The sequence below is a fragment of the Protobothrops mucrosquamatus genome, unplaced genomic scaffold (assembly GCF_001527695.2).
Source record: "Protobothrops mucrosquamatus isolate PMUCROS unplaced genomic scaffold, P.Mucros_1.0 scaffold27, whole genome shotgun sequence".
In the NCBI taxonomy this organism is placed as follows: domain Eukaryota; kingdom Metazoa; phylum Chordata; class Lepidosauria; order Squamata; family Viperidae; genus Protobothrops; species Protobothrops mucrosquamatus.
Window position 1 is genome coordinate 1485803 of NW_015386412.1, and position 13346 is coordinate 1499148.

Sequence of the window (13346 nt, forward strand, 5' to 3'; positions counted from 1 at the left end):
TCTTGGGCCCCCTTCACATCAACTGGACCTTGTTTTTCTGGCAACACCCCCCCCCCCCGTCCTACAATTGGCCTCAGATTAATATCAGTTGGCTTCTCCAGGCTCAAATTGCTTGGTCGTGTTTCCACTAAGCTTTGGGAAGAGCTGTCTTCAACAGATCGGCTAGCTTTTATTTTGGGGAGAAAGGATTCCCATGCCAAGGAGTTGTAGACTCCTCATCAGCTGATCAGCAGCCTCAAGATGCATGGTGCCTGGACAATATCTTTGGTTAGCCAGTTGCCAAAGGCTCTGGAAAGGAAGGAGATGGCATTGCCATGGCATGGCTAGCTCTGATAATCATTGCCATAGCAAGGCTGGGTCTGGCTTAGGCTGGCTGTTGTGAAGGGTCCCTGGTTGCTCTCTTAGCCTGCAAAACTGCCTTTTAGGCTAACTGATCAGTAAAACAAAAGAGATCTCAAAATACCAAGGAAGTGATTGCAGAGCACAAGCTGATAGGATCATTATGCAACAAAGGAGAGTGGAAGAATTTACCTCCTCCCCTTTCCCCTTGTGCTCTTCGATTCCCTATTGATCATGCAATGGTTACAAAACACAGTATTACATTTGAAAAAATAGCAATTAAACTTTGCTCACCACATTTTCCTTATCACAGTAAGAACCGAAATCCTTTATTATAATTGCAGCATACTGAGTAAGCACTTTGTGGATTATCTAGAACAAAAGAAACAAGTTACTGTGGAACAGCTACTATTCGAAAAGATGACACCATCTGGGCCATTCTGGGAGTCAGAGGGAACAAAGCTAAGTCTTGTCTTCACCCTCAGAACAGCACTGAGATCCTTGCATCCTTCTTCATGCCAGAAGCTCTGAGACAGGCCTTCCTATAGAGATGGCAGTTATCTTGACATTTTTAGAGCTTAATGTATCCTAAAGAGCAGTTGCTGGAAAATGATTTATAAAGAAGGGTACAAGAAGATCTCTAAAAGTATATCTCTTCTGGCTAAAACTGCTGAAGCCCAGGGAAGTCATTTACTAAAACTGAATAGGGGTGGGGGAAGAGTTGGTGGAAAAAAGGTGCATCACAACAACCCCGTCCTTCAATCCAATAAATGGAAACAGGCCATTCCTGGTAGCTTCTCTGAAAAGCTGGCCTGGCATCTCTCCAGTTGTCAGGTGATGCTTCTGTTCATTTAGACCTTTTTATAACTTCTCATCTTGACCTCTCCTTTTAAAATTCATATGTTTGCATTTGTTTTTTTCTTCTGAGTGGTAATGTTACATTTCATGTTGATTTATCTTTGTTACATTTAAACTCTTATTGCTTTTATTTCATTTGGTTCTCTAAGCTGCCCAATCAAGCCTATTATGGGGCTGGTGGCTTCAGAAAGAAAGGAGATATAAAAATGGCATATGGCTTAATAAGAATCCTAAAATGCCTCCCAGTTCAGAGGTCACCTCCTCACGTGAATTGGGCAGAGGAGTGAGGCACAGAGCAGGAAAGTTGGTTTCAGGAGGATTCTAGATTCCTGATCCTGTTTGCTCTCGTATTCTGGGTTATCTTATTTTTCTTCCAACGGAACAACCTGGCTTCAATGGAAACCACATTAAAAACCCATGTCTTTCTGTGCCTGGATGGATCCAAAGAGATTACCTTGCTGCTGAATCTCAATGGGAGTTCTGTCAAGCTGGTATCTTTAACTTCTTCTCTTGAAGTCCCCAAGAATTTCTTATGTAACCTATGGATTCCTAGTTTTCTAGACAGATCACAACTAGCTTAGAGAACATCCTTTTTGCCCTGAGATTTATTTTGATATGCCACAGAGAAAGATGAGGTACCCTTTGATGGGACAAAAAGCAAAAAAGTCTCAAGGCAGGACATCCATTTTATTCTGTGGTGATCTGCTCTCACATGCAGCTCAGGCTCCACTACAAAGGCAACAATGCAACACAAGAGCACCCACCTTTGCAAATTTTCTCATAAGATGAGAAAGTGCTGCAGGATTAGGACATTCCAGCTTCTTTATGATCTCAAAGCTCTGGTTGAGCTGTGTGAAGACATCCACCACTGAGCAAGAGAAGAGTGCGTGGTCTGAGGTGGGCTGGAACTGCAGGGACAAGAAGAAACAACACATGCTGTGCAGAAGCCTGGCGTGAGGAGCTACCTCTTCTCCTGCTTGAGCGGGGGACTGGACTAGAAGACCTCCAAGGCCCCTTCCAGCTTCTATTCTATTCTGTTCTGTTCTGTTCTGCTCTGTTCTATTCTAGGATGTGCTGTTGCTTCAGGATAGTAGTCTTCCAAGACTGGATTTGAAGAAAGAGGGCCCTGGAAGTAATCCCAAAGTCTATCGCTTAGAGAGGCTACAATGCAGTGCCACCCAATGGATCCTCCTGCTCGGGGACGTCTAATGATATAACAGCAGCTCCCTTCCCTTTGTTGGGATGGGGCCACAGCTCCTGTTCGTTCTAACTCTCTGCTGCCTTTTTATGGGAAAAGGGCCGGCAACATCTAGCAGGGGTTAGGGTGATGAGGGTTTTGGCCTTCACTTCTTGATGCTGCTCACCCCATCTTTCTTGTCCCTTCCCAATGCGCCGTGGAGGAATTCCGTGGAGACATCCTCATTTTCATCTAGCCACTGCATGACAAATGGCTCAAACCACCTAGGAGTGGACACACACGTGTGGGTGGGTTTTCCATTAAATTCACATTAGGACTGTGCACTCAGAGTAAAATGGATTGGTGTAAATCCATTGCTGGTGTAAATGGATGTGTCTTCTCTTAGACATAAAATCTTGCCCCTTTCCACCATGATGGCACATAGATAAAGAGAACTGTCTTTTGCAAATGGGAGCAGAAATCAGATTAGTTTAGTGGCCCTTTCAATTGTTCTGTAAATGGTCACAGAAAGAAACTGCACCTTACATTTTTGGGGGAAATGGTCTGAAAAAGGAAATGCCATGCACAAGTGAAGGCTGGGAACCTGCCTTCTGCCTCCTGCAACAATTAGGGCTGGATTGATCACCTGGTCTGCTGCCCTCTTCCCTTGTAGAATCTCTCCAAACTACCTTCTGTTCATTGCAATGATGGAAAAATGAGCCATCATTTCTCCCTGGCATCTTTGTGGGAAATGAGGAGTAAAGGAAGGGGTTGGCCTTCTTTGAGTTCTAAATGCATCCCAGCTTTAAGGGGTTCCAGTTTGAAGACTAAGCTGGACAAAGATTGAAAGTAGTCTGCATTCAATTTTCAAAGGAAAGCTCAGTCCAGCCCTCCCTTTCCCCATGCAACCCCCATCCCCACCTCACTTACAGAGAGTATTCAGGCACCGTGTCTCTGAATGAAGGGAGTTCTTGCACATATTCATTATAAAACCATTTCACTTTGAAGTGTAAATTCATATAGTCTGTGCTCTTGCATAACCTATGCTTTTCATGCTCTGTAATGGACACAAGACAATACAAAGATTGAATAAAGCTGCAGCCATAAATAAGATTATGGTCTCCTGGCATACATTTTGGCTCCAGAAAAATAAATCATACTGGACTTTCACAACTGACAGCTGGTTAATTTAATAGCCTGAGTAAGCGAGCCACTGCCCAAGACAACAGAACATTCTGCGATATTCCTCTTCCCCAACTGTAATCCACAGGCTCGGCAGGAGCTGCACGTGATGAAATAGGATTCTACATTTTGCTTTCAGAAGTGTTCAATCCATCCTCCTTTTGAGTAGACTGTGACCAAGCTGCCCTTCATCTCTCTGGTGATCAAAGTTCTTTTCAAGTACAGCAAACAACTTGAATTCAAGTTCTATGAGGTTTTTGGAAGCTCCAAGTTACAGTCAACCTCTCTTCTCCTAACCAGACCTATTGCCAGGCATGGAAGATACATTTCCTTAGGCGGGCATTTTGCTTCATCTGAAACCTAATACTGACCACATTGTCTGGTTCCCTATCATCCCCTTCCACCTCCTATTACAAAGATTGTTTTGGAGGGGAAGCCAAGCATCTTCAAAGACTCTTCCCAGAAAGGGAAGTGATTGAGGCTGAGTGGATTTGTCCCTCCTCCTGCCCCAACAGGCATACCCTGAAATTGCAACCTGCCTGACCACCTCTGCTCCCCCCTTACCTTCCAGAGCAAATTTCATATCCTGTGCAAAGAGGACCCACACGACCTCTGCGCTGACTTTGCCCATGTTCAGCTCCTGAGGGAACCTGCAAGAAACCAAGCAGGGCGCAATCAGCTCTTCCAACAGTAGAGCAACCCTTTCTGGTTCCTTGATGCTTCCCAACTTGAAAGTCTGGGGTCTTAAGTCAACTTGGGCAGAGAGGAGGAACCGGGGATGTTTTGCAGGCCCAAAAAGTGACTCCAAGGCCCCTTTGGCAACCATCAAGAAAGGACCACCTAACAATAAAGGAGCACAACTGCTGCCAAGGGAACTGATGCATTCCTCCCCTTGAGAGGATGCAAGGGTGGGTATTCTGAGGGACTCCCAATACACTGGAGTAAGTTGCAGAAAAGCCTTGGCTTGCAATGTGAAGTCAGAGGCAAGTGGGAAGGGAGGTGAGGGATCTTAGCTCAAGAATGTTGGCCTTTCTCGCCTTACTGGTTCAGGACAGGAGTGTAGGTAGCTCCGTCTTCATCAATGATGGTGATCATCAGGGTAATGAGCTGGGTCCAGAAATCCAGATTCTTCATTGTTGGACCTTGTTCCTCCCGAGAAATATCTTGCTTCTTACCCTGTTGGCCAAAATGGGGGAAATGCTGCATCTGAGTTTTTCATTTCCAATGCTAAGCAGCCCTGCAGAAAAGACTTTCCAGGAATGCTATTCTTCGCAACTCCTCCTCCTCCACCACCTCTTGACGCCTCAGAAGAATCTCTGCATAAGTACTTGTCTGCTCAGAAACTTCCTCTTGAGGCAGAGTTCTCGTCTTAGGCGAGGAAGTTGCCCAGCTGGGCTTTGTGCTTGTTACAGAGTTGTTCGTGGCTGGTTATGCACCATCAAGTCCATGTTGCCTCTCAGCAACCACATCAATAGAATTTTGTACAATAGAATATTGTACTGGCTTGCTCTGTTAGTGTTGGTGGTTCTTCGGTCGGGCTGTTTGTTTGGCAGTTGGGGTTTTGTTTACTTCTTGATTGTTGGTCTGATGTTAATCTTGGCGTTAATCTATGCTCATCTAGGTGTTGAAGGGTTTTGGATTTTTTGTTCCTTTTGGGCTTCTTGATTGTCTCTTTTTCACAGTATTTATTTATTTATATTTCGTATTTCTTGACCACCCATTTTCCTTGCATGTAGATTTTGTTTATTGGTGGCCAATTTGTCAGAGTGCCAGTCTGAGAGCTGCCAAACAATTTAACGGTAAACAGCCCAACCAAAGAATCACCAAGACCATTAGAGTTCAATAGACTAACCAGGACCTTAGGAGAAATTTAATACTGCCCCACTCCTTGGTCTTCCAGTATGGGTAATTTAGTTGCCAATCTCCTGTTTTTTGTGGTCTTTAAAGCTGCTATAAATGTAGGACAGGACCCAACCTCCCTCTAAGCACACCTGACGCCTCTTGAGCAGAAAAAGCGAGGAAAAGGCACTCACCTGGTCTATTAACTGAGCATACAGGTCATGGCAGTTATCAAAAATATATCTGTACGTGGAATCCAAACAGGCCCGGACACAGTCTTTCACAACGGTGCTGGCTCGAGGGGGACTCGGCAGCTCTAGAACCTAGACAGGGAGACACAGAACTGACTTACAGGCTTCTCCACTGTTTGCAGCAATTACAGTTTTGGCAATTTACCAGATGTGGGAGGTCTCCAGCAGCAAGGAGATGGTTCCCTTCCCTTCAACTGGCTTTATTCAAAATTTAAGGCCAATATAAAAAAATTCTGGAAATGTTGTGGACTTAGATTCTGGTATGGAAACATCTAGAAGGGAGCTGAACTTACTTTCAGGCGAAAAAATGCAATGCTTGTCAGGAGATCGACAGTTGATTTTAGGTCCTGAAGCCTCTCAGGACTGCTGGCAGGAAAATTATCCTGTAGGTGGGCAGAACCAACAAACATAAAAGCCTGTATGGCAGGCATCCTCTTTAGCCAGAGGGAGAAGCCCACCTTGCCCATCAACAGTGGGTGGAAGAACTGCCCCATGCTTCTAGCCACACTTCTGGATAAAAGCCAAGACATCCCAATCTAGTGCCCCATTACAGTTCTCCTCCTTCTCAGCTGGCACAGCTAATCAAGGTTTTAGCCCAAACCTGCAACCTTCCCATGAAAGGGGGGGGCAAGCTTCCAGTGCCCCCATATGTCCTACATGAGTGAGCCAGACTGGCCTGTTTCCCCAAATCATCTTCCTCCCCATAACCAACTTTCTGCTTTCTGCTTTCTCCCTGAAGAGAGGGAAATGAAGAGCTAAGAGTTGAGCTGGGCTGCGATCAAAAGGGCTGGTTCTCCAGAGAGTGGGGAGAGGCTGCAGCCTTCTACGCAGAAACACCCATGTGCTCTGGAAGAAGGAAAGCATACCTACCCTGTATTTAGAGAGATCAATCCTCAAGGAATTGTGCAACTGATCCAGGAGTTTGATGAACTTTTCTCTCTGCATGGTAAACACATGGAGCTGTCAGGAGCAGCTGAAGAGAGGGCTATAGTGGTGGCCCACTGACTAGGAGCTCCCAGGAGGGTGTATTCTATCCTGGTATCCCCAGGAAGAACCAGCCTGGGAAACAACAGATATGAACACCTGCCCCAATTCCAATGAGAAGCGCCATTTTCCTTGCTATGTCAGCCTCTTTTGTGGAAACTAGGTTGCTGGCTATAGCTGGTTAAGACTGTGGTTGGAGAAACAAAATCCCAAGTCAATAGTCAAGGTCGGGAGCAGCAGTGGGCCTCCAGGAAAGCTCAGATGGACGTATCATATTTTCCCCACCCAATGGCCAGGCTGAAGTAAGTATTTCCTAAAGTCGCAGCTGCCTTCAGGCTTTGGTTAAAAGGTTGTCCTTTAGAGAAAAAGTACTTCTTCAGCACTCAGCATGTCCTTGCTGCAATGCTAGAGAAGGCAAGAAGCCAAGAGAATATATTCCCAATCAGGGGATATTAATAGGGGAATAGTCTATAGCAGGGATGTCAAACTGCCAGCCCGTGGGCCGGACTCGTCACGTGGAAGCTGCGCCCACCCCATTGCTAGCAATTGCCAAACCAGCCCGATATGTTGCACGACGTCACATGACGTCGCGGGTTTGACATGCCTGGTCTATAGGACAGAAATTTGAGAAGCATGTGAGCAGGGCTCAGCCTGGCAGTCCTGAGCAGGGACACAACGGAGCCAAAGAAGAAACTGGTCTACTCTCTTATGCCCGTGATATCACTTGCTCATTCTCAACCAGCCTGTTCCCACGTGGTCTTTGGTGATCAGTCATAAAGAAAGCAAACACCTCAAGCAATGGATGAAGCAATGAAAGCCAGCCTCCGAGGGGACTAACATCTGGAGGGCTGCCAACTGTTTCTGAGATAAAAGGGGCTGCGCCTTGATCAACATGCTGAACAACCAAGAAGGAAGAGCATTCCTTCCCTTCAAGAAGCTTCTGCATCAGCTACAAGAGTTAATTTCTGTCCTTACTCTACTGAGATCTAGAGGTTGTATTTTCACACAGGTGCCATGATATCATGATTTCTAGGAAGTCTGTGCTCTTATGCTAAAACTTTTTCTTTAGCAAGAGATAAATTTTAATAGTAAGTTCTGAATCAGGCATCATCTGACTTGAAACATGTTTTTTTATTTGCGTTGATAAGCCAACTTAATAATCAAACCAATTCAAGTGGGATGACATTAAAGCCATTTCTGTGCATCTCCCAATAGATCCGTCTGGTTAGATCTCAAGACACAAATCACTTTTGGATCAAATCTCTAAAACCAATATTTGCAAACTCATTATATTCACACATCTTACCCATTGCAGTGAGCAAGGCTAACAGTTTTGGAACTGCATAAATTTCCTTAGAAACTATGAAAATAATCAATGTTTATTTCCCTGAGTTATACTTAGTGCCATAATGGCTTCTCCGTGATCCAAAGCTGTTAACTAATTTACTGTATTCTATTGATTGATCATGTGATTGATCAGTCTCAGGATAGCAAGCATTCCCTCTTTCATCCTCCCTCAATAACCACCCATCAGGTAGGCTGGAATAAGGAGAAAGACGCTCTTCTTGCGACATGAACAGATTAGGATCTGGTGACTGCTGAGCTCCCCAAAGACACACATTTCCCTAATGTTGCCTGATTCTAAGCGGGGTCTTTCTCACTCTGCCCTCATCTTGCTGGAAAGGCAGGCTTCTGCCACATTCAGCAGGAATGCAAAGCACAGAAAGTCACATTGCAAAAAGAAAAATGCTTGCTAAAATATATAAACAACACTAAAGGAAAAGCATTTGTCCCTCAAAGAGACAACACATAAAATTACAGCTTCATCGTAGCACTTCTACAAGGCACTGGAAGGGGCATTCTTCAGCCCAGGACAAACTCTTTCAGGAAGCAGGACTGAATCCTTTAGGGTTAACTGAATTGATCTTAGTAAAAGGATGTGTTTTAATGGATTTGTTTTATTCTCATGGATGAAAACTTATGACTGTTTTCTATAAGTTTTTAATTAATGTTAGAGCTTGGGGAAAAAACCAACTTTCCTGTATTCATAAATTGGAAAACTGACTGTGAGGAGCAGTAGAGGAAAATCACACTTACCCCAAAGTTAGTGGCAGCGAATCGATCAGAAGCAGAGACACTGGTGGTGGCTGTGGTGTGAGCATAGAAAGCATTGATGTTGGCTAGCAAAGTGCTCATAACAGCTGGAACACCAGGGCACATGTATTTGGAAGACAGACAAGAGAAGTGCCTGAAAGACAAACCAGGGAGGAGGATGCTATCCAGAGGGGCCAGGTATCTCTTGGCAATAAGACCAAAGGGCTTAAGTACCCTAGGCCTGCAGAAACACAGCTTTCTGTCGGAGCTGTCCGATTTTGTTCTTACTCCTGGCTCTTGAAAGTTCTCTCTTTGGATCAAGACCTGCTTGTTCTCTGAGTAGAACCTTGCCAGAGGATGGTCCTCAAGCAGGCTGCAGACCTATCCTGGGCTCCATGTTGGCTCAGCCCGTATCCCCCAGAGCAGCAGGTCTGCCTAAGGCTGCCTTTCAGCCACTGAGCACCCAAGAGAAATCTATTCACAAGCACAGCAGGGGGCAGGATGTGTGTCTCTTTCTCATCTCTGGATCAAAGACTGTAAATGCTGCCCGGCACCAGCATTCAAAGGCTAAACCGCAACAAAGGTTCCCTTTGGGTAAACTACCTTCTGCAGTCAGCCAATGTCTTTGGTGGAAGTGCTGATTAGGAGGGGCTTGGCTGCATTGAAGAAATTTATTAGTATAACTAGAATAATGATTTAAAATGATAAAGCCTTTACAAGGAGCTTTATCATTCTCCTGGGGACAGTTGAAAGGGTGTCATTCAGAACCTGGGCTTCAAGATTGAAATAAAATAATTTGGTGTGTCAAAACCCATTTTTCAAAATGGAGGCAGGCAGACTTCTTTACCTTGCTGGTCTCCCTGAAATTCCGACAATTTGGGCTGTGTGTGGACATCATGAATACCTACATGTTGAGAACCACCAAGAAACCTCAACTATTTCCATTTCATCTTCTTGAAGAAGATGAGGATGATGAACTGGAATTTCAGTGCTGCCTTCTTGTCTGCTTCTAAATGTGAACAGCCACACTTACTCCATTAAAGTACCAAGAGCTCTGTAAATGAGCTCGATAGAGAGGTCTTGCTCAGGCTAGGTAATATTGGCCAATTCATGTGAAGAAGCAGGACATCTCCCTTGAACTGTATGAGAGGTTTCTTTAGGCTTGGTAGGGTGAATAGATGCCTGATTCCTTCTCTGCACATCTCCCTGTCAAGTGGGTGTTCTCAGCACAAGGTTCCACCTGATCTTTCCAGCTGACAGCATTATGGCCTTGCCAAAGTGAGCAGCTGACAAGGCTTGCCATACTCTTGCAGACTCGATCAGTGAGATACACGCACACACATGACACTTCACACTTTGAATGCTGCCTCATGCCCTAGCTTGGATAGCGTTATCCTCTGCACTGGACCATTGAGAATCTGGGATCCTGAAGAGAGGATACAGTTTGGCCTAAAGGAAGCAGCTGAGGATCAGGGGAAAGAGAGAAATCTGCGTTTCCACATCTACAGAATCCCACTGTGACTGGGCAGGCTATTCACTCTTGTGCTAGGGACTTCCAAACCAAGATTTGCTCAGCCCTGTTGGAGCCTAAGGCAGACTGAAGTAGTCAGTTGCTCTCGCTAAAGAGAAGCCTTTGGAAAGACCTGGAGGCAATCCACTAGCCCACTGATTGAAGATGGGATGCTACTTGCGTCATTGCTTGGTAGATGTTTTCAACTCCATAGCGCATAGCAAATTCATCTACAATCTCTTGTGCAGCATCATCAAAGTAGACCTTCCAGGCATCCTCTCCTCTGACTGCTGGGATCTGAATAGCTCCACCTGCTTTCACCTCAGTCAAGTAGTGGAAGAGGCTCTGAAAGAAACACATTTTTCATTTCAACCAGAAATCTCAACTGGCTACTATCAGAGAAGACAGAATTACATTATGCTTAAGTTTTCATTTTCTTTTGTTGTTGGGCTAGAAGTGTGCTGGGCGCCCTCGATTCTTATCCTGGGCACTTGGGGGAAAGCACTCCAGTTTCCAACCGTCCTTGCAATGTCTGCCCAATGGCAGCAATAGCACTGCCACTCCAGACAAGGGATAGCCAAGAATGCCTGCAGGAGGCCCTCTGCTCACCCTGGGCTTTGCTGGGGTGCTGGCCAACGGCTTTGGCCCCTTGGCCTTGCAGTGAGGCTCAGCCGTGCCACCTTCGGCCGTACTCTACCCCAGCACTTCTCCATACCTAGCTGGGAGGCTCCTTCCTCCCCTTACCTATCAGGTGGGGGCTATAACCCACAGAAGGGTGACCCAACTCATTTCCACCAGCTGCCTCTTCTCAGACTCAGGGAAACCCCAATGGAATATAACTGCAAGGGCTCTCTATGAGGATGTGCTGAAGGGAAAGCCATTCCTACCACATACCTCATGTAAGCAGGTGTACTGCATGTGATACGGAGCGACCTTCTCTTCCCCTTTGATTTCAACATTGAGTTTCAGCCGAATGGCTCCAGAAACGGCTGATTTATCAGTGCGCTTATCTAGCAAACAAGAAGAAAAGGGATATATTGGCTGTCACAAAGACCAGGAAGAAAAGAAAGAAAAGCGCCCTGAGGCAAGCTCCAGGTTCTGGGGTCAGGGAATAGCATGGCTCTCTAGAATTTCAGGAAAAGGGTCTGCCCAGATGTTGTGGGTGCTGTGAGAAAAGGGCTGGACTCCTTTCAGGACAGGAATCACCTACCCAGATTGTACCAGACATCCATTTCCCCACTCAGAGTTCTGACATCGATGATAGTTTGTCCCAAAAAGTCATCCGATTCTTTTTTGAAGTGCTGCTTCACTCGTGACTTAATATCATCATCTTCATCCCAAACTCTGACTTTTATTCTGTCTGTGGAATTGTGGCATTCACTGTAAAAGAAAGGCAGGGAAGGTTCAGGGGCTGGCCAAGAAGAATCCTCTTCCCCTGCTCCCTGGGAATCTGGACCCCACCTCTTCTTTACCTTTGTTAAGGAGTTCCCACGGACAACCAGCACCACGGCTGAGGGCATCACCAACCAGGGCCAGGACAGACAGGTGCTGGGTTTCCAAACTCGCTGGACCACAAGTCCACCAGCTCCCTTTTGCATGGGGCCAGGGAGGGCCCTGTGGAATCTCGGCCAAGAAGTCACATTGCCCCAGGAAGGGCCTGGCCTGACAACTCTTTTTTTTTTTAATTGAAAATTTATAAAATTTTACAATATGAATCCCCCCTTCCCCTTCCCACCCTTCCACCCCCCCTCCCTCCCCCCTCAGATATTTTTGTTGGGTATTATGTATTCCCAGTGCCCATCACAGGGTTAACAATAACATAATCATACTCTAATTAACATTAATCAACTATTAAAGTAACATATCTATAACCTCCTTTAACTCTCTTTTAAACAGATATACAATTATTAAAAACAATAATAACAACACCTTAATAATTAAAAATAATACTAAATAAAATATTCTAACCTTTATACAACAATAATACTCTAAAATTCACTCAAAAACCAAATGATATTTTTTAGTCCCATATTTACGCTCAATATAATCTATCCATCTTCTCCAAACCAAAATATATCTTTCTTGCAAGTGATCCTTCACATAAGTGGAAATCTTGGCCATTTCTGCTAAATTCGAAACTTTAAGTGACCATTCTTCTATAGTAGGTAAACGTTCCGTTTTCCAATATTGAGCTACTAATAATCTTGCAGCAGTTATAAAGTTCAACATCAATTCCATTTCTTTTGCATCCAAGTCTTCCATAATACCCAACAAAAATATCTGCGGCTTAAACTTTATCTTTTTCTTAAAAATATTTTGAATATTCCACCATATCTTAATCCAAAATGCTTTAACATCCCTACATGTCCACCAAATATGAAAATAAGATGCATCTAAATTTCCACATCTCCAACACTTAGGTTGCAAATTGGGGTACATACAAGACAATTTTTGAGGATCCAAATGCCACCCATAAAACATTTTATAAAAATTTTCCCTTAAATTTTGAGCTTGAGTAAATTTTACATTTCTAACCCAAATTATCTCCCATGTGTCCAATAAAATTGGCTCTTGTATATTTTGCGCCCATTTTATCATACAATCCTTAATCAATTCTGTTTCTGAATCCAACTCAATCAATACATTATAAATTCTTTTAATATGAGCTTGAGATTGATCTTTAATCTGTTTCATCAAATTTGCATCCTGCAAAGTAATGCCAGCTCTTTGATCCATACGCCACCTCATTGTCAACTGATTATAATAAAACCAAGAATATTCAATATTTTCTTGTTTCAAATCTACTAAAGATTTAAGTTGCCAGTCTTGTCCTACCGGACGAAGTAATTCCTTGTAGGAAACTTTATCCAAATTAACTCCCCTAGATATCCCCTCTATCACCTGTCCCGGAGCTGCCCAAATAGGAATTTTATAATTTAATTTATAATAATATTTCTTCCAAACTCTCAATAGAGCACTCCTTAAAATATGAACCTTGAAATTAGTGTCTACCTTTTTATCATAAATTAAATATGCCTGCCAACCAAATAACAAATCCCATCCTTCAAGAGAAAGTATATTCTTATTTGTTAAATTTAACCAATCACTAATC

At 44.2% G+C, this 13346-nt stretch overlaps 1 protein-coding gene across 2 annotated transcripts in view; it reads right to left on the reverse strand.

Moving 5' to 3' along the window:
- UNC13C (unc-13 homolog C) overlaps positions 1-13346 on the reverse strand; it is a 63236-nt gene that overhangs the window by 11740 nt on the left and 38150 nt on the right. For both annotated transcript variants that reach the window (XM_029283155.1, XM_029283154.1), the window contains 13 exons: positions 11445-11614; positions 11129-11244; positions 10416-10579; positions 8728-8878; positions 6517-6585; positions 5940-6029; positions 5590-5718; positions 4599-4732; positions 4121-4206; positions 3305-3431; positions 2562-2658; positions 1962-2105; positions 634-711 (listed from right to left, as the gene is read on the reverse strand). In XM_029283155.1, the coding sequence (XP_029138988.1) occupies positions 634-711; positions 1962-2105; positions 2562-2658; positions 3305-3431; positions 4121-4206; positions 4599-4732; positions 5590-5718; positions 5940-6029; positions 6517-6585; positions 8728-8878; positions 10416-10579; positions 11129-11244; positions 11445-11614 (1555 nt within the window). The remainder of the gene's footprint in view (positions 1-633; positions 712-1961; positions 2106-2561; positions 2659-3304; positions 3432-4120; positions 4207-4598; positions 4733-5589; positions 5719-5939; positions 6030-6516; positions 6586-8727; positions 8879-10415; positions 10580-11128; positions 11245-11444; positions 11615-13346) is intronic.